This window comes from Oncorhynchus kisutch, unplaced genomic scaffold (assembly GCF_002021735.2).
Source record: "Oncorhynchus kisutch isolate 150728-3 unplaced genomic scaffold, Okis_V2 scaffold2163, whole genome shotgun sequence".
Classification (NCBI taxonomy): domain Eukaryota; kingdom Metazoa; phylum Chordata; class Actinopteri; order Salmoniformes; family Salmonidae; genus Oncorhynchus; species Oncorhynchus kisutch.
The window spans coordinates 1-21,314 of NW_022264108.1; the positions used below are offsets into that span (position 1 = coordinate 1).

The 21,314-nt window shown below is 41.5% G+C and overlaps 2 protein-coding genes across 2 annotated transcripts; both read left to right on the forward strand.

The window, feature by feature from the left end:
* The first annotated feature begins 2,596 nt into the window (after positions 1-2,596).
* Positions 2,597-14,918, forward strand: LOC109880464 (protein mono-ADP-ribosyltransferase PARP15). Its single transcript, XM_031819453.1, has 7 exons — positions 2,597-3,379; positions 3,609-3,671; positions 9,365-9,541; positions 9,928-10,134; positions 10,299-10,813; positions 11,110-11,284; positions 13,633-14,918. Exons 1-7 carry the CDS (start codon positions 3,265-3,267, stop codon positions 13,914-13,916), a joined length of 1,536 nt encoding a protein of 511 aa, XP_031675313.1. The 5' UTR covers positions 2,597-3,264; the 3' UTR covers positions 13,917-14,918.
* A 1,881-nt stretch (positions 14,919-16,799) lies between these two features.
* On the forward strand, positions 16,800-20,263 carry LOC109880463 (U2 small nuclear ribonucleoprotein A'). The gene is made up of 9 exons (XM_031819454.1): positions 16,800-17,270; positions 17,433-17,580; positions 17,674-17,752; positions 17,992-18,038; positions 18,199-18,301; positions 18,672-18,751; positions 19,112-19,190; positions 19,578-19,671; positions 19,861-20,263. Exons 1-9 carry the CDS (start codon positions 17,189-17,191, stop codon positions 20,139-20,141), a joined length of 993 nt encoding a protein of 330 aa, XP_031675314.1. The 5' UTR covers positions 16,800-17,188; the 3' UTR covers positions 20,142-20,263.
* The last annotated feature ends 1,051 nt before the right edge of the window (positions 20,264-21,314 follow it).

Below are 21,314 nucleotides of genomic sequence, written 5' to 3' on the forward strand. Positions count from 1 at the left end.
AAATTAAAGCAGTAATCACCAGTGACTCGGTCTAAAAAAATGTAAGGAAGCAGATACTAACTACAGGACTGTTTTGCTAGCACAGGCTGGAACATGTTCCGGGATTCTTCCGATGGCATTGAGGAATACACCACATCAGTCACTGGCTTTATCATAAAGAGCATCGATGACGTAGTCCACACAGTGACTGTACGTACATACCCCAACCAGAAGTCATGGATTACAGGCAACATTCGCACTGAGCTAAAGGTAGAGCTGCTGCGCTTTAACCTGGAAGCTATCAAGAAATCCTGCTATGCCCTGCGACGAACCATCAAACAGGAAAAGCATCAGGGCTAAGATTGGATCATACTACACCGGCTCTGATGCTCATCTTATTGTGGCAGGGCTTGTAAACTATTACAGACTACAAAGGGAAGCACAGCCGCGAGCTGCCTAGTGACACGAGCCTACCAGATGAGCTAAATCAATTCTATGCTCGCTTCAAGGCAAGCAACACTTGCATGAGAGCATCAGCTGCATGAGAGCATCAGGCATCCATGAGAGCATCAGCTGTTCTGGATGACTGTGTGATCACGCTCTCCGTAGCCGACGTGAGTAAGACCTTTAAACAGGTCAACATACACAAGGCTGCGGGGCCAGACGGATTACCAGGACGTGTGCTCCGGGCATGTGCTGACCAACTGGCAGGTGTCTTCACTGACATTTTCAACATGTCCCTGATTGAGTTTGTAATACCAACATGTTCATCAAGCAGACCACCATAGTCCCTGTACCCAAGAACACAAAGCAACCTGCCTAAATGACTACAGACCCGTAGCACTCACGTCCGTAGCCATGAAGTGCTATGAAAGGTTGGTAATGGCTCACATCAACACCATTATCCCAGAAACCCTAGACCCACTCCAATTTGCATACCGCCCAAACAGGAACCACAGATGATGCAATCTCTATTGCACTCCACACTGCCCTTTCCCACCTGGACAAAAGGAACACTTATGTGAGAATGCTATTCATTGACTACAGCTCAGCGTTCAACAACACAGTACCCTCAAAGCGTATCACTAAGCTAAGGATCCTGGGACTAAACACCTCCCTCTGCAACTGGATCCTGGACTTCCTGACGGGCCGCCACCAGGTGGTGAGGGTAGGTAGCAACACATCTGCCACGCAGATCCTCAACACTGTAGCTCCCCAGGGGTGCGTGCTCAGTCCCCTCCAATAACAAACTAGAATGGTCCAAACACACCAAGACAGTCGTGAAGAGGACACAACAAAGCCTATTCACCCTCAGAAAAATAAAAAGATTTGGCATGGGTCCTGAGATCCTCAAAAGGTTCTACAGCTGCATCACTGCCTGGTAACGGCAATTGTTCGGCCTCTGACCGCAAAGAACGACAGAGGGTAGTGAGTACGGCCCAGTACATCACTGGGGCTAAGCTGCCTGACATCCAGGACCTCTACACCAGGCGGTGTCAGAGGAAGGCCCTAAAAATTGTCAAAGACCCCACCTACCCCAGTCATAAGACTGTTCTCTCTGCTACCTCATGGAAATCGGTACCGGCATGCCAAGTCTATGACAAAAAAGACTTCTCAACAGTTTTTTACCACCAAGCCATAAGACTCATGAAAAGGTAATCAATGGCTACCCGGACCATTTGCATTGTTTGTTTCCCCCCCCCCCCCCCAACCACTCTTTTTATGCTGCTGCTACTCTTTGTTTATCATATATGCATAGTGACTTTAACTATACATTCATGTACATACTACCTCAATTGATTTTTATGAATTATTTGCAAATTATGGTGGAAAATAAGTATTTGGTCAATAACAAAAGTTTATCTCAATACTTTGTTATATACACTTTGTTGGCAATGACAGAGGTCAAACATTTTTGGTAAGTCTTCACAAGTTTTCACACCACGTTGCTGTTATTTTGGCCCATTCCTCCATGCGATCTCCTCTAGAGCAGTGATGTTTTGGGGCTGTTGCTGGGTAACACGGACTTTCAACTCCCTCCAAAGATTTTCAAATGATTTAACAAATTAATTTAATTTTAACAAATTAGTTAACAAATTATATATGGGATTCACATTTCCAACTCAACTAAAAAATCTAAATAGGATAGGACTAAGCCAGATGAAACTATCCAAGAAGTAGATACATTTCCTTCAAATGTTGATATTTCTTTGTGTAACAACAAAAGGGGATTCAGTAGTACTTTTATGATAACCTTCAGGCTATTTACTGTATCTTCCAAACGTATGTAACAGTATTTATTCAACCTTAAAATGAGTAAAATATCCATGGCCTCATTTTGGGGTTACTTGAACTTTTTGGTTTTCTTTTTATTGAACCTTTATTTACCAACTATAATAACTACTATTGCTATAATAATCTGTGTAGAATCTTAAACAGCATTGACCATCATGTACCTTCAATGCAATTCAGTTCATTTGGCTATCAGTGATAACACATTCAGTTGTTGTATAAATCAACAAAATATCTGACATTTCTTTTCCATTTTGAACTTTGTTGTGCTTGTAAATGGTTGAAAGCACAGTAATAGCACATTGGGAATTCAACAAACATTTAGCTGTCTTTTTGAATGGGTGAATATATATCAGGTTGTAATCTCATTTATCAAAGTCTCAACCAAATATCACCCAATTGTCATATTGAAATGACATAGTGTGCCCAGTGGGTAGTTCATTGTCCAGGAGAGACATCAGCATTTCGGATTTGTTTCAATAGCCACTAACATTAGCCACTGCTAACATTAGCCACTGCTAACCAACAAACAACCGTGTCCAACAAATTAATGAATTTTATTTATGGAATCTGAATTTGGTCATCAACTTTGAGCTTGCCCCTTTTTTCATAGCAGTGTTAGCCCAAGTTAGCAGTGGCTATTTAAACAAATCCAAACCGTGTATGACAGTTTCTCTGTGGATGATGGACTACTTTCAGGGTAAATGCAACAAAGTGAAGATATCCTTTAATGTTATTGTTGTTTCATAGTTATGGTGACCTGAATTATAATACATTAGGGCCAGAGAGTTTCTTGACCTTGTGACCAAACCAGGAAAAATGTATCCTAGTTGATAGTTATTCAGCCAACATAATTTATTATGGTTATTGCTACATACTCTGTGCTTCATGTTGTCTTGCAACTTCCTATTCCTGCCAGGTCACTCCCATCATGTTGATGGTCCATAGCATGACTTTTATTCTCAACTGCTAGGTTCTTCCTCAAGTTCAGCAATGTACGAGATAAAGATGTCAGGAGTGGTTGTACAGGCTGTCACAGGGGACATTACCAAAGAAACTACGGATGTCATTGTCAACTCTTCCAACTCCTCCTTCAGCCTCAAGTCAGGTACTCTTACCTCTATTTATGATTATACACTTGGAAACATAGCAAATAATAGCAAACACAAAGGTAGATATGGTTTAGTTTTGGATAAAAAAATATTATTGCCATATAACTGATAGAGTATCAAACCTGACATGTCTGCCCAACTGAATATTGTATTAACCCATTGAGCTAGCTTTAGCCGGGCATATTTTAAATCTAAATGAAATATCCCTACTGTACACCACTCCAGGGGTTTCTAAAGCCATTCTGGACGCAGCTGGTCCGACTGTGGAGACTGAATGCCAACAACTCGGTAAGAGCCTCTACCCCCAACATCATAACACAAGATATAACAATCACAGGGTTACACTATGCTTCCCTTTCATCTGGGTATCTTCCTCCTCCTGGTTTCCCAGTGGTAAACAACATCAACTCCACTTTAGAAAGCAGAATCACATGTCCTGGGGTGGCCCAGCTAGCTGTTTAGTGCTCCATCAGGCAATCAAACACAATGTTTACCTCTGCCTGCTCCCAGTTCGGTGATACATTTTGAGGGAATCATGGGCAGAGTGGTTTTGGTGGTGCGCGGGACTTTCTCGTTCAAACAAACAACTAGCAACAGCTTCAAACCAAAACCATGGTTTGTATTATGAAACTTGAACTATGCTACAAACAGTGTCAATGGCGTTTACCGTTAGAAGCTTGCTAACATTAACCACTAAAATGGATAGCTGGCATAAACAGCTAATCTAGCTAGATTGATACATTACAACCAAAGAGAGTGAACATGAACAGTTCCAGGAACTGTCACTCCAACTGAAATCCCCCAATCACACTTGTAGGCGACATTGGTGACGTAACCTAGCAAAGCTCATGAGCAGAAACATATCATTGGGTCTAATGCTTGTCCACAAAACATATTGAAATTAACAAACAGTTACATGACCTACATCATGTTCAGCAAGGTAATGTTTCTGTCACGGCTTTCTTCTGTTGAAGGAGAGGCGGACCAAAACGCAGCGTGGTTATTGTGATACATCTTTAATAAAGATGAAAATAGAACAATATACAAAAACCGAAAACAGCCCTATCTGGTGTAACAAACACAAAGACCGGAACAATCACCCACAAAACCCAACACAAAACAGGCTACCTAAATATGGTTCCCAATCAGAGACAACGACTAACACCTGCCTCTGATTGAGAACCATATCAGGCCCAAACACAGAAACAGACAAACAAGACATCCAACATAGAATGCCCACTCAGATCACACCCTGACCAACCAAAACATAGAACATACCAAGCAAACTATGGTCAGGGTGTGACAGTTTCCGAAATTTTTTAACAACTAAACAACAATTGATTTAGAACCAGCACCATTTCAACTTCAACATTTCAACATCATCTAATCACCTTTACTTAGTGTAATACAGTGACAAACAAAATATACCAAATCTATTTAGTCCACTCAACGTAAGCTAAATATGATGTGGCTGTCCATGGGACTGATTTCTGTGTGGGTGTGTATGTGAGTGCAAGTAGAAAAAACATGTTGACTCACCCGCCAATACCATCCTCCTCTTTCATGTTGCCTAAACGGTCTATGATTCTGTCATACAGTACATGCTTTTAGTTTTTGCTGTCCTAGGCTACCTGGCTAAAACACTTGCTCGCTAGCCTAACTTCCTTTCATGGGAAACGATGCGTTAGACCAGCTAGTAAACATTAGCATACTAATGGATCCGAATCGTCATTATAATCATTGGCCAGTATGACGTGGATGCTACGCTACAGGACTGTCTGCTAGCACAGACTGGAATATGTTCCGGGATTCATCCAATGCATTGAGGAGTATACCACCTCAGTCATCAGCTTCATCAATAAGTGCATCAACGACGTCGTCCCTACAGTGACTGTACGTACATATCCCAACCAGAAGCCATGGATTACAGGCAACATCTGCATCCAGCTAAAGGCTAGAGCTTCCGCTTTCAAGGAGTGGGACACTTATCCGGACGCTTATAAGAAATCCCGCTAAGCCCTCAGACGAACATCAAACAAGCAAAGTGTCAATACAGGATTAAGATTGAATCCTACTACACCTGCTCTGATGCTCGTCGGATGTGGCAGGGTTTGAAAACTATTACAGACTACAAAGGGAAACCCAAACACGAGCTGCCCAGTGACGCGAGCCTACCAGACGAGCTAAATGACTTTTATGCTCGCTTCGAGGCAAGCAACACTGAAGCATGTTCTGGATGACTGTGTGATAACACTCTCAGGAGCCGATGTGAACAAGACCTTTAAACAGGTCAACATTCACAAAGCTGCTTGGACATTACCAGGATGTGTACTCAAAGCATACACGGACCAACTGGCAGGTGTCTTCACTGACATTTTCAACCACTCCCTGACCGAGTCTGTAATACCTACATGTTTCAAGCAGACCACCATAGTGCACAAGGAAGTAAAGGTAACCTGCATAAATTATTACCTCCCCGTAGCACTCATGTCGGTAGCCATGAAGTGCTTTGAAAGGCTGGTCATGGCTCACATCAACAGCATCCTCTCGGATACCCTAGACCCACTCCAACTCGCATACCGCCCCAACAGATCCACAGATGACACAATCTCAATCGCACCTTACACTGCCCTTTCCCACCTGGACAAAAGGAACACCTATGTGAGAATTCTGTTAATTGACTACAGCTCAGTGTTCAACACCATGGTGCCCACGAAGCTCATCATTAAGCTAAGGACCCTGGGACTAAGCACCTCCCTCAGTATTGTTTGCCCATGACTGTGGGGCCAAACATGACTTCAACACCATCATTAGGTTTGCTAACGACACAACAGTGTTCACCGACAACGAGACAGCCTATAGGGAGGAGGTCAGAGAACTGGCAGTGTGGTACCAGAACAACAACCTCTCCCTCAATGTGAGCAAGACAATGGAGCTGATCGTGGACTACAGGAAAAGGCGGGCCAAACAGGCCCCCATTAACATTGACGGGTCTGAAGTGGAGCGGGTCGAGGGTTTAAAGTTCCTTGGTGTCCACATCACCAACGAACTATCATGATCTAAACACAACAAGACAGTCATGAAGAGGGCACAACACTGAGACTGAAAAGATTTGGCATAGGTCGCCAGATCCTCAAAACGTTCTACAGCTGCACCATCAAGAGCATCCTGACCGTTTGCATCACCGCCTGGTATGGCAACTGCTCAGCATCTGACCGCAAGGCGCTACAGAGTGTTGTGCGTATGGTCCAGTACATGACTGGGGTCAAGCTTCCTGCCATCCAGGACCTATATAATAGGCGGTATCAGAGGGAAGCCCATAAAATTGTCAGAGACTTCAGTCACCCAAGTAATAGACTGTTTTCTCTGCTCCCGCACGGCAAGCGATACTGGAGCGCCAAGTCTAGGACCAAAAGTCTCCTTAACAGCTTCTAGCCCCAAGCCATAAGACTGCTGAACAATTAATAAAATGCCCCCCCATTTGTTTTGTGCACTGCTGCTACTCACTGTTTATTATCTCTGCATAGTCACTTCACCCCTACCTACATGTACACTGCTGCTACTCACTGTTTATTATCTATGCAGAGTCACTTCACCCCTACCTACATGTACACTGCTGCTACTCACTGTTTATCATCTATGCAGAGTCACTTCACCCCTACCTACATGTACACTGCTGCTACTCACTGTTTATTATCTATGCAGAGTCACTTCACCCCTACCTACATGTACACTGCTGCTACTCACTGTTTATTATCTCTGCATAGTCACTTCACCCCTACCTACATGTACACTGCTGCTACTCACTGTTTATTATCTCTGCAGAGTCACTTCACCCCTACCTACATGTACACTGCTGCTACTCACTGTTTATTATCTCTGCATAGTCACTTCACCCCTACCTACATGTACACTGCTGCTACTCACTGTTTATTATCTCTGCATAGTCACTTCACCCCTACCTACATGTACACTGCTGCTACTCACTGTTTATTATCTATGCATAGTCACTTCACCCCACCTACATGTACACTGCTGCTACTCACTGTTTATTATCTCTGCATAGTCACTTCACCCCACCTACATGTACACTGCTGCTACTCACTGTTTATTATCTCTGCATAGTCACTTCACCCCTACCTACATGTACACTGCTGCTACTCACTGTTTATTATCTATGCATAGTCACTTCACCCCACCTACATGTACACTGCTGCTACTCACTGTTTATTATCTCTGCATAGTCACTTCACCCCTACCTACATGTACACTGCTGCTACTCACTGTTTATTATCTATGCAGAGTCACTTCACCCCTACCTACATGTACACTGCTGCTACTCACTGTTTATTATCTATGCAGAGTCACTTCACCCCTACCTACATGTACACTGCTGCTACTCACTGTTTATTATCTCTGCATAGTCACTTCACCCCTACCTACATGTACACTGCTGCTACTCACTGTTTATTATCTCTGCATAGTCACTTCACCCCTACCTACATGTACACTGCTGCTACTCACTGTTTATTATCTCTGCATAGTCACTTCACCCCTACCTACATGTACACTGCTGCTACTCACTGTTTATTATCTATGCAGAGTCACTTCACCCCTACCTACATGTACACTGCTGCTACTCACTGTTTATTATCTCTGCATAGTCACTTCACCCCTACCTACATGTACACTGCTGCTACTCACTGTTTATTATCTCTGCATAGTCACTTCACCCCTACCTACATGTACACTGCTGCTACTCACTGTTTATTATCTCTGCATAGTCACTTCACCCCTACCTACATGTACACTGCTGCTACTCACTGTTTATTATCTCTGCATAGTCACTTCACCCCTACCTACAAATGACCTCAACTAACCTGTACCACCGCACACTGATTCAGTACCGGTACCCCTTGTATATAGCCTCATTATTGTTATTTTATTATGTTTCTTTTTATTATTTTTTACTTTAGTTCTTAACTCTGCTTGTAAGTAAGCATTTCACGGTAAGGTCTACACTTGTTGTATTCGGCACGTGACAAATAAAGTTAGATGTGATTTAATCACTGTTCTGATATCCTGAAGCTCTTTTCGTTCATAAGAGACGGTGGCAGAAACATTACAAAATAAGTTACAAACGTTAAAAAAAACAACACAAAAAAGCACAATTGGTTAAGAGCCTGTAAAACATCAGCGATCTCCTCCGGCGCCATTGTAACAATCCTTACAAGCTCCTGCATGTCATATCTAGCTGACACCTTTGCTAACAGGTATTGTGTCAATTTAAAACTTGCATAAGACAGTTCACAGAATTGTCAATTTAAAGAAATGTAGCAAATGTATTCATTACTACATTTAGCTAACATTAGTTAGGTAATCCAGAGATTCGTACCTTTGCCTCGATCTGGCAATCTGTCCAGATCATCATGGCATTTGTAGTTTTTATGATAGCCACATTAGCAGCTAATTAGCATTTTATTTTTGGGAGGTAAATACAGGCAAATATATTAATAAAAATCTCCTTGTCCCTGAGAGATTTACACGGTTATCAAAACATCACGCCAGGGTAAGCCTACCCGAAATACAGCTCTTATTTGAAGTGTTTCTAAAAAAAACTATGAGGAAAATGAATGGTGGAAAAACAATTGTAACCATTTCCCTGTTTGACTGCTAGGTTTTATGTATGACTCATACTGATGTACTCTATTGCCTTGAAACAAACCAGGCTTCATGTTAGCCTATGATGCAAATCATTACATTACATTTACACTAGTCATTTATCAGACGCTCTAATCCAGAGAGATTTACAGTTAGTGAATGAGATTTAAGCACATTTCAATCCATTGCTATTCTAGTTCGCTATCTTCACCTACTTTTATTGTCAGTCTTTCACTGTCCTATTCAACAAACATGAAATAAGCAAGAAATTATCGATTTGCTCAGTTCTTTACAATGAAATCTACAATGTATATTTTCAGGAGCCGAGGCTAACGAAGGCATGATAATGACAAAGCCAGGCAACCTGCAGTGTAAGAAGATCATCCACCTGGTTAACCAGACAGACACTAAGAAGATCCAGCAGTCTGTTGAAGGTGCACTCAAAATGTGCACACAGAATAACTTCACATCCATATCTTTACCTGCTATTGGCACGGGTAAGTTACAAAAACAGAGGAGGGAAAGAGCATGTGAGGTACTGAAAGGAGACCTTAGTCTGTATGCATTAGTCCATGCTTTTTTTTAACCTTTATTTAACTAGGCAAGTCAGTTAAGAACAAATTCATATTTACAATGATGGCCTAGGAACAGTGGGTTAACTGCCTGTTCAGGGGCAGAATGACAGATTTGTACCATGTCAGCTCGGGGGTTTGAACTTGCAACCTTCCGGTTACTAGTCCAACGCTCTAACCACTAGGCTACCCTGCCGCCCCGATTAACTTAACAGCAGACATACAGTAAGGCTGTTAAGATGTGTTCACACTTGTTCAATCTCAAAGCCATGTTTGCAATGTGTGCCAACTAAAGTGTCCTGTCATTCAAGGCCAAGGCAACATACAGCCGAGTGAAGTGGCAGACGCCATGTTGGATGCTGTTGTGGAAGTGGTGTGCAAGAAGTCGCAGAACTCCCTGAAGCTTGTCCGAATGGTCATCTTTCAGCCTGCCATGCTTACTGATTTCCACACAAGTATGCTTAAAAAGGAAGGCACTGACGCTCAGGAAAAGGAGGGCTTCTTCCAAAATGTTTTATGTATGATATATTTCATTTTCTATACTTTGATCTACAGTACATCATTTATGGAAAATAAAGTCAGGTTTACGATTGTACTTAAAATGAATATTCCCTGTTATTTAAACCTGTTAAAACTATTGGACTCAATATACTGTAACTACATGATCTTCATATTTTTACAGCATTCTTTACCAGAAGGAAAGTTGATAATGCACAACAGAATGAAGTCATTGAAATTGAGAGCCAGGACATGGATCCTGCTTGCTTCCACATCTGTGGTGTGTCGCAGGCCCATGTTGATCATGCCAAGCAAGTGATCAAGGACCTGATCGTGAAAGAGCAAGACTTCAACCTCATCAATGACAAAGCCCTCTTCAGCCTATCAGAATTGGACCTGCAGAACATCTATGACATGCAGACCGCCATGGACGTGAGAATAAGTTTTCACAAATCTTCCCAAGAGGGGGCTAAACTCACCATAGAGGGCCTCAGCAAAGACGTGCTCAAGGCTTCCAATGAGATCCATGAGATGCTGAAAAAGGTCCGGCCCGAAGAGACTTTTAAAGATGTCCCCCAGCACTGGGATGACATGCCAGCCAACACTCCATGTCTGTCATTCCCCATTCAACCTGAAACCCAAGAGCATATTGACGTCCTAAAACTATTTGAGGAAACTTGCAAGAAGAGTGTTCTAAAGGTCTCTCTTCTCCTATTTTCAATAGTAGTTACATGTATATTTATTTATTTACAACTATCTTGTACAAGTCTCTTGAGATCATGGCTGGATCTGGTGAATGGAATGATTTGTACATACTCAGCAAGGGGTTGAAAAAGTACAATAGCCTTTTCAATTTAATTGAACTAGATAGGTGCAAGCATCACAGCTTAGCAACATTATATTAGGGATTCTGGAACCTCTTTATGATAGTGAAAGATCTTTGTCACTGTCTAGTTAGCCAATTAATGTGTAATGCAAGGTTGTTCTTCACTCAGATTGAGAGGATCCAGAACAAAAGCCTATGGGGGGGCTTTCAGATCAAGAAGAAAGACATGGAGGCCAGGAACGGTCACCAGAACAATGAGAGGAAGCTCTTCCATGGAGCCTGCCACACAACCATAGATAAGATTAACGAGCTTGGCTTCAATCGGAGCTACGCTGGGAAAAATGGTAAGTAATGGCTAACACCGAAAGAGAAAAGCCAATTTGAGGTTTCTATCTGTTTTAATGTTTGAATTCTCATACTTTCTTTTGTTTGAATTATTGCATTCTGCTCATAGAGATCTACTAGAGAGCTCATCTCCTATATTGGCAATGGCTTCTTCAGTGACAGTATGGGCAGCGTCATTGAGGGCTAATTCCATTTTAAAGTATTGTCTGTTCATACATAAATTGAAAAAAGGTGCATACCACCACTGTGCTGGACAGTAAAGTCTTAAAAGGTATAAAGCCAAGTTTGGTGATTTACTGTCTGGAACCTGTACTTATTAAATATTTTCTCAGGAGTGTAATTGATTGGCTACTTCTGGGTGTGACTATGCTAAAACAGGCTTTGGGCAATGTGCACCCTCTATCCAACTTTATGATTCTGATCTACAGTGGGGAGAACAGTGTAGCCTAGTGGTTAGAGCATTGGACTAGCAACCGAAAGGTTGCAAGTTCAAATCCCCGAGCTGACAAGGTACAAAATCTGTCGTTCTGCCCTTGAACAGGCAGTTAACCCACTGTTCCTAGGCCGTCATTGAAAATAAGAATTTATTCTTAACTGACTGGCCTAGTAAAATAAAGGTAAAAAAGAACAAGTATTTGATACACTGCCAATTTTGCAGGTTTTCCTACTTACAAAGCATGTAGTAATTTATATCATAGGTACACTTCAACTGTGAGAGACAGAATCTAAAACAAAAAAAAACAAAAAAATCCAGAAAATCACATTGTATGATTTTTAAATAATTAATTTGCATTTTATTGCATGACATAAGTATTTGATCACCTACCAACCAGTAAGAATTCCGGCTCTCACAGACCTGTTAGTTTTTCTTTAAGAAGCCCACCTGTTCTCCACTAATTACCTGTATTAACTGCACCTGTTTGAACTCGTTACCTGTATAAAAGACACCTGTCCACACACTCAATCAAACAGACTCCAACCTCTCCACAATGGCCAAGATCAGAGAGCTGGGTAAGGACATCAGGGTTAAATTGTAGACCTGCACAAGGCTGGGATGGGCTACAGGACAATAGGCAAGCAGCTTGGTGAGAAGGCAAGAACTGTTGGCGCAATTATTAGAAAATGGAAGAAATTCAAGATGACGGTCAATCACCCTCGGCCTGGGGCTCCATGCAAGATCTCACCTCGTGGGGCATCAATGACCATGAGGAAGGTGAGGGATCAGCCCAGAACTACACTACAGGACCTGGTCAATGACCTGAAGAGAGCTGAAACCACAGTCTCAAAGAAAACCATTAGTAACACACTACGCCGTCATGGATTAAAATCCTGCAGCGCACGCAAGGTCCCCCAGCTCAAGCCAGTGCATGTCCAGGCCCATCTGAAGTTTGCCAATGACCATCTGGAAGATCCAGAGGAGGAATGGGAGAAGGTCATGTGGTCTGGTGAGACAAAAATAGAGCTTTTTAGTCTAAACTCCACTCGCCGTGTTTGGAGGAAGAAGAAGGGTGAGTGCAACCCCAAGAACACCATCCCAACCGTGAAGCATGGAAGTGGAAACATCATTCTTTGGGGATGCTTTTCTGCAAAGAGGACAGGACGACTGCACCGTATTGAGGGGAGGATGGATGGGGCCATGTATCGCAAGATCTTGGCCAACAATCTCCTTCCCTCAGTAAGAGCATTGAAGATGGGTCGTGGCTGGGTCTTCCAGCATGACAGCGACCCGAAACACACAGCCAGGGCAACTAAGGAGTGGCTCCGTAAGAAGCATTACAAGGTCCTGGAGTGGCCTAGCCAGTCTCCAGACCTGAACCCAATAGAACATCTTTGGAGGGAGCTGAAAGTCCGTATTGCCCAGCGACAGCCCCGAAACCCGAAGGATCTGGAGAAGGTCTGTAGGGAGGAGTGGGCCAAAATCCCTGCTGCAGTGTGTGCAAACCTGGTCAAGAACTACAGGAAACGTATGATCGCTGTAATTGCAAACAAAGGTTTCTGTACCAAATATGAAGTTCTGCTTTTCTGATGTATCAAATACTTATGTCATGCATTAAAATGCTAATTAATTACTTAAAAATCATACAATGTGATTTTCTGGATTTTTGTTTTAGATTCCATCTTTCACAGTTAAAGTTTATCTATGATAAAAAAAAGTACAGACCTCTACATGCTTTGTAAGTAGGAAAACCTGCAAAATCGGCAGTGTATCAAATACTTCTTCTCCCCACTGTATATATTGGCATGATGTTTTTGCACATTTTCTATTCAAATGCAATAAGCTTTCTACAGTCTGCAATGATTTAAAGGTTTAGAGAATTTCATAACTGGTCCAAAATATTTTTTGCAGCTGCATTGTATGGAGACGGCACCTACTTTGCTGTAAATGCAGAATACTCTGCCATTGACAAATACTCCAAACCGGATCCCCAAGGCCAGAAGTACATGTACCTATGTCGAGTTCTGACTGGAGATTTCATAACAGGAACATCGGGGATGAAAGTACCTCCAACTAAAAGTACCACAAGTATTAATCTCTATGACAGTGTGACAGATGGTGTTTCTCCACCATCCATGTTCATAATCTTCCATGACAGTCAGGCATATCCTGAGTACTTGATCACTTTCAAGTAGGGGTGGGGGGGCGATGTGGCCAATACGTTGTATTGATCTTTTACAACTTTTTGATCATACATCATAAATGACATCTCAATATGTAATTAGTTATCTGTAACTCATGTGGTTTAGCTGAAGTGTAATATCCAAAACCAAAATCCCACTGGGCAAAAGCTGGTTGAATAAATGTTGTTTCCACGTCATTTCAACCCAAAAAATCTGTGAAGACGTCTGAATCAACGTGGAAAACTGATTGGATTTGCAAAAACAGATCAACGTAAGGGCATTTTGTCTTTTTTTCACCCTACTTTTAACCTAAATCCAATGACATGGTGACATTTGTTGTTAACAACTCAACCAAATATAATCAAAACTAGAAATGTAACTAACGTCTGTGCCCAGTGCGATCTGCTTTATAATTCAAATGCTCTTTTTGGTATTTAAAAAAAAAACTTGTGACATGCTCTATATTGGAATATTCAGTCAAGTCAAACTCAAAATGTTTAGATAGTAACAATTTCAGCCTAGAAGGTTTTGTGATTTTTACTGATTCCATGTCCACTTTGTTTGAATGTCTAAAACATCACCAGAACATCCAACTTCACAAAAATATTGAATCACATTCCCAGACAGCACAGATTCTGTAAAATCCTGGGCTAAAAGGCTATTTAAATGGAGATTCTCCATTGAACATGCTTTTTTAGTCCAGGACTAGGTTTAATAATCTCTATCCAGGAAACCAGCCCTTAGTGTTTTCACTTGAACAGTAAGTCATCAGGTTTTGTGAATGTTCACTTCAAGAAAGTAATAACCTTTGGCGGTTCTCAGAGTACACAATTCTTACAAAGTGGGTCATATAAACCATGGTTTTTGCCTTGTTGCATGCACATATTTGGATTATCAAGCCTTTCGGTTAATGAATAGTGAATATGACTGTTCTGATAAATCTTGTGATAATGCTTCTTTCTGTTGGTCTACAATAGATGTAAAAATAAAGCTAAAATAAATATATTGCATTAACATGCTGTTTTCCCCCATTTTTAAATGTGTTGAGGGACCTGGCAAAGGCGGGGATCATTTACTGTGGACTGATGTGAACTACTGTTATTGTACATTCAACTTAAAGAAATGTTTGCACCTGAAATCATTTTGGTGTGGCACAGCAATACTAATGCAATCAAGACATCTTAGATTTGGTAATATTTTGATTTAAGGCGAAAATGTAAAAACTAGGCAAGGCCAATGAATAATTTCACAACTTGTAAAAGTTGAATATATTTGGTTCAGGAAAATTACAACCAACAATGGCAAATGTATTGCGCCTTTGAACTTTGGTGTAAATCACATCAACATTTCAGACCCTGAGAGGAATGAGCATAGAAATAGATACTGTAGAAAGAGACTGATTCTGTGTCTCTCCAGTCTGGTTGAAAAGCTTCATAGTGTCTGTATCCACTGCAGTTTTTAATGAGGACGTCTCTCACACAGTCATGCCATCATTGCTGTTGTTGGGTGAGGAGTAAAGGTCTAAATCACACGTAAAGCTCATTCCACAGAGGGCTGAGTGTCTGTGGGTTTTCTCTCTCTCTGTCCCATACCTGTGGGACAGAGAGAGATCACAGAGAGAAGAAAGGCACGTAGCTTAGTAAAACTAATACAGTTTAGTATGTTCATTATCTTTGTAAAAGATTACATCCACACGCACAATTACCTCTGCACATGTATTGCCGCGTTTCGGTCAGTAACCAGCAAGACAAGACAGACAACAGAAATGTTGACAACACTCATCAACAATGATGTCACGGTAAGTCTATAACACCTGTTTTATTTGAATGTACATATACTGTAGATCCTGTGTGCATGAGTCATCTTTTAGGATGAACTGAACTGTTACGGGGATGTTATTCCCAGCATCACAAACAAGAGAGACAGACAGCATGGCAATGTGCATGTTAATGTTCATCTTCACATCACAACATATTCCACTATCAGTGTCCCACACACATTCATTCATTCACTCCACACAGTTGTTTTTAAAGTATCAAAATCCCTTAAATGTGGGTCCCACCCTTCCTTAACCTTCAAGATTAAATCATTTATTTCACTTTGATGCTGACCTAGCAGGTCGCTGGATACCCCCTCAGAACCCATGTCCATTATTTAACTACTCCTTTAAAAGACAATAACAATTGCAGAGCTAAGGCACCAGTCTGTTTATAACACATAAAAGGATGACCACACCATCAGAGGATTAGAGAGGGAAGAAATGGAGACGGGTCCCAATTATAGCAAAGATGGGGATGAGTTGCCCTGCTTACCGTCCTTTAGGCGAGGTGAAGCTGAGAAAAATCTATTAGTAACCTACCTGTGGGTAAATAACACGCTAAATGGGATGAGCATTGTATATGAACAGAGGATATCTAATTGTAATTCAGAAACATATGTCTAGGTGACTTTCAAATAAGTTGCCTTAACTGAGAAACCAAAAGATCACTGCACTCACTTATTGATATGTGTGTGGCTCAGTTGATAGAGCATGGCACTAGCAACACCTGGGTTGTGGGTTTGATTCCCATGGGGGGCCAGTAGGAAGCAATATGAAAATATAGGTACTCATTACTGTAAGTTGCTCTGGATAAGAGCATCTGCTAAATTAAAAAATTCAACCAAATGAAGAGATGTAGTTTGACCGTGCAATCTCAATTATCATCTCGCCTCTTCCTCTCTGATAATACCAGTTGGATAACACCTACACTGACCTGTGGGTGGCAGCAATAAGCCGGAAAGCATCTAGTCCGCCAGAAAGTTACACGAAGATCCGGGATCCTTGGGACATCCCTACCCCATTAAAGATTACATTTTAAATGTTTAGGGTAAGGGTAGGGGTTAAGTTTATGGTAGGGACGTCCCAAGGATTCCAGATCTCACTGACTGAAGAAGAAGGGGCAATAGAGATGTGCAGCTATCTCGGTCTGGTGAAACCCTTATCAAGTGAAAAAGGTTCTGGGAAGCTTCTAGACAAATACATAGTCACCCCCGTGAGATCCTGACAGTTGTCTTTGAATGATAATCAGTCATCATCAGACGCACTTATAGAACCTATTAAGATCTCAGCGCTAGAGCGCGCTCGATTAAATTTGACCATTTATTAGTTTACACCGAGGTGCATTGTGGGAGTAGTCTTACTTCCGGGCGGCAGCGTGTTGAAAAAGCATTGTAAGGACTGGATTTTTTTTTAAATCAAGAAACCCGCTTATTAACATCTTTTGCTTTCCCAGTTAGCCGTCGATATGGTAAAATTATCGGCAGAGCTAATTGAGCAGGCTGCTCAATACACAAACCCCGTGCGCGACAGAGAGCTGGATCTGCGAGGTAAATAAACCTGCGCATTTCATGCTAGCTAGCTAGAAAAGCTAACTCTGGTTGACTAGGCCTTCGCACTGTAATAACTGATGGATAGTGATTGCTAACTGCTAGCTACACCACCAAAACTGTCTGGCTAACCTTATGCTGGTATGCTCTGCTCTCATTTAGGTTACAAAATTCCTGTACTTGAAAACCTTGGGGCTACACTTGACCAGTTTGATACAATCGATTTCTCTGACAATGAAATCAGAAAACTGGACGGCTTCCCTTTGCTCAAGAGGCTCAAAACGTTGCTCATGAACAACAACAGAATATGGTAATTTTCGCAGCAATTGTCTAGGATGGCTAGAATTCGTTTTAAGGTTAGCTTCCTAGCTAGCTATCACTGTGTTTTGTGTGCTCCCCACAGTCGTGTTGGTGAAAACCTTGAACAGGCATTGCCGAGTATGAGGGAGCTGATCCTCACAAGCAACAACATCCAGGAATTGGTGAGTTATCATACATCCCATCAGTGAATGGGTCAAGGCCTTATCTGATCAGATCTTTTAAAATAATTACTGATTGGGAGCATTTTACTTATGCATGATGTTGATTGGAAAAATATGACCTGTGCTGTTATTTAGCAATATGTGTGACATGAGTGTGCTCCTGTGTTCAATTACAGCGGTTGAACCATCGATTTATTTTTAATGTGTTGGCATGTTTTTAAATGTTCTTTTGCCTCCAGGGTGATTTGGATCCGCTAGCCTCAGTGAAGACATTGACCCTTCTCAGGTATCTCATGATCAATACTTGCCTCTACTACAACACCTAGTTAAGTCAGATTCATGCATTAGGTTGCTATCAATTTCACTGTAAATTGCAGGACAAGATGGGTTGCTATATTTGTGTTTTGTGAGTCAATATCGTAATCTCTGATTTTATGACATCTCAGTCTCCTAAGGAATCCAGTGACCAACAAGAAACACTACAGGCTCTATGTCATCAACAAAATCCCCCAGATTCACGTGCTTGACTTCCAGAAGGTCAAGTTAAAGGTAAGTGCATGACATCGTTCAGAAACTAAATATAGAAAAGCGTTGTCGTTACCAGGTCCAAAGGGTGGTCGTCTATAACACAGGTCAGGTTGTATGAAACAACGTTGTTTTTTGTAATGATGTAGGCCTTTAGTCAGGGCAAACAATCACATACTGTTGGACTTGGCCTACGAAGGCCCTGATTTTTCATCTTTGCAGTGCAATGATAAAGAAGCCTGCAGAATAGAAGGAAATGTATAGGAGAGCTCTGTCTTCCATACAGAGAGTGCTGTATTTGTATGTTTTTCCCAAACCTCTGTCCATCCTTCTCGTGAAGGTGTCGTTGTCTGATTGGAAAAGCTCTCACTTTAACTGTGATGTATTACCATAGGAGCGTCAGGAGGCGGAGAAAATGTTCAAGGGCAAACGAGGTGCTCAGCTTGCAAAGGATATTGCCAAGCGGACCAAAACGTAAGATGAAAGTCCCTGTCGGACGGCAGCTCCTTAGAATCACTGGGCACTGGCTGGTGGGGGTATCGGACAATCACTGGAACACTCTAGAATTGGACTATCTGCACCACCGATCACTCTTGTAGATGGGGTGTTGCGTAGCAACTGGAGTATCTAAATATGTGTTGACCCAACTACTGTAAACACCCTCCATGCAACAGTGTTTCTTAGGAGCGCCGTCTCAATGGCATTTCATGTCGTATCAGTTTATTTGACTCAATAAGAAAAGATACTACACCTGAGATACTACACTGGTTGAGAGGCTAGAGAAGCACCCTTCCCCTCCATGTTCTCTCTAACTCTGCTGGTGTGTGTTCTCAGGTTCACCCCCGGAGCTGCTGTGCAGCAGCCTGAGAAGAAGAAGATGGGACCGTCTCCTGCTGACGTGGAAGCGATCAAGGCACTTCATAATTTATTTATACATTTTATTTAGCGCCAGAAAATGTACACTCGCTGTGTAGTTTATTCCTTTTGGCGAGCTTTCAATCCACAGATTGTGTGTTCAAACTCATTGCAACACATGGATTAGACCTACGTCATTGTTTTCAGACAGTGACACACTATGGCGTGGACAGCTCAGTTTCTATACCACTATTCCATTGACCTAATGTAATGTTCACAATTTTAATGGTCAATTTATGGTCTGCTAAACAAATGAATGTAACGGGACTGGCAATCTACTCTAATGGTTCTTTCAAAAAGAGTCTGTTCATTAAAACCGAAATGCCCATCTAATGTAATCGTTCTGTATGTATGAACTAATACATTTGTTCTGTGCCCTACCCAGAATGCAATAGCTAACGCCTCGTCTCTGGCCGAGGTGGAGAGGTTGAAGGGGATGCTGCAGGCTGGTCAGATCCCCGGACGGGAGGTCAGACAAGGTGTGTACAGGCGACTAGATCTTCTCCATATGACATGTCCAAGGCATGTACTGTGTGTCTGTCATGTCCTGCGTTGTCTGAGTATTTAAATGAGCCATCGATGGACAAAGTAAAGAGCATTATGGGGCAGAGGGGTTTGCATATATGGTTCTTTGACTGGTTCCGGACTTTATTTCTCTTGTGTTGCAGTCCCCCCGGAAATGGTGGAGGTGGAAGAGGAAGAGGAGGAGAACGGGGTTGTACATATGCAACGAGAGATACAGACAGAGGAAGGAAATGGAGTGGAGGAGATGGAAGAGGATGTAGTGGAGGAGGTACAGGGAAAGGTGGAGGAAGTAGATGTCAAGGATGTGGAGGAGGTAGAAAAGGAAGACGTGGAGGAGAAAGAAGAGGGTGAAAAACAAGAGTCTGAAGAAGATGAGTCTGAGGACGATGATATGGATGAAGACTCACCGGTTAACGGATCATGATCGTTTTATGCAGATCTCAAGTCTTGCTTGATTTGTAAGTTTATATTTGTTGAGCATGCATGTAATGCCATTTTTGTTATTTTGAGAAATGAAAATACAATAAACATTTTTTTACAAAACGATGCAACCAATGATTACTGATCCAGAATAAACTGATGTCTATACAGTCTTATCTAATACAGGCATACATTTGTTAATACATTTCCAGATTTTTATTTCACTTTAAAATGGTGTGGTATATTTTATTGATCAGTGGATTATTTTAAATATCAGACTTATTATTGCACACAGTGAGTCCATGCAACTTATGTGACTGAAACACATTTTTACTCCTGAACTTATTATTTAGGCTTGCAATAACAAAGGGATTGAATACTTGACACAAAACATTTCAGCTTTAAATGTTTAATTCGACATCAACAGTAAAATGGTGCCGACAGAGATGGTCGCTCCGCTTCAGGTCCTTGGGAAACTGCAGTAATTTGTTGTTTTGTTGTATTTCTTACATTGTTTGCCCAGAAAATGTGCCATCACTGACAGAGTGATGCTGCGAACATACAGACAAATCTCCTGACATTTTAATACATTTCATAAAGGTATCACTAGTCACTTTAATAATGTCAACATATCCTACATTATTCATCTCATATGTATATACTGTATTCTATACCGTCTACTGCCTATGCTGCACGGCCATCGCTCATCCATATTTATATGTACATATTCTATTCATCCCGTTACATTTTTTTAAACCTTTATTTAACTAGACAAGTCAGTTAAGAAATTCTTATTTTCAATGACGGCCTAGGAACAGTGGGTTAACTGCCTTGTTCAGGGGCAGAACGATGTATAAGGTAGTCGTTGTGAATTTGTTAGATTACTTGTTAGATATTACTGCATTGTCGGAACTAGAAGCACAAGCATTTTGCTACACTCACATTAACATCTGCTAACCAAGTGCATGTGACCAATAACATTTGATTTGACATTATGGGTTATTGTGTGTAGGCCAGTGATAAGTCTAAATTCAATATATTTTAAATATGTTTACATGCAGTTACAAAGTTGGTTTGAATAAGCGGCAGGTGTTGGATCAAGGTCCACCTTTTTTGTATATTTGAAAGGGGTAGGAGGTAAAAAGAAAAGTACATTTTTACCACTAAAAACCCAGTC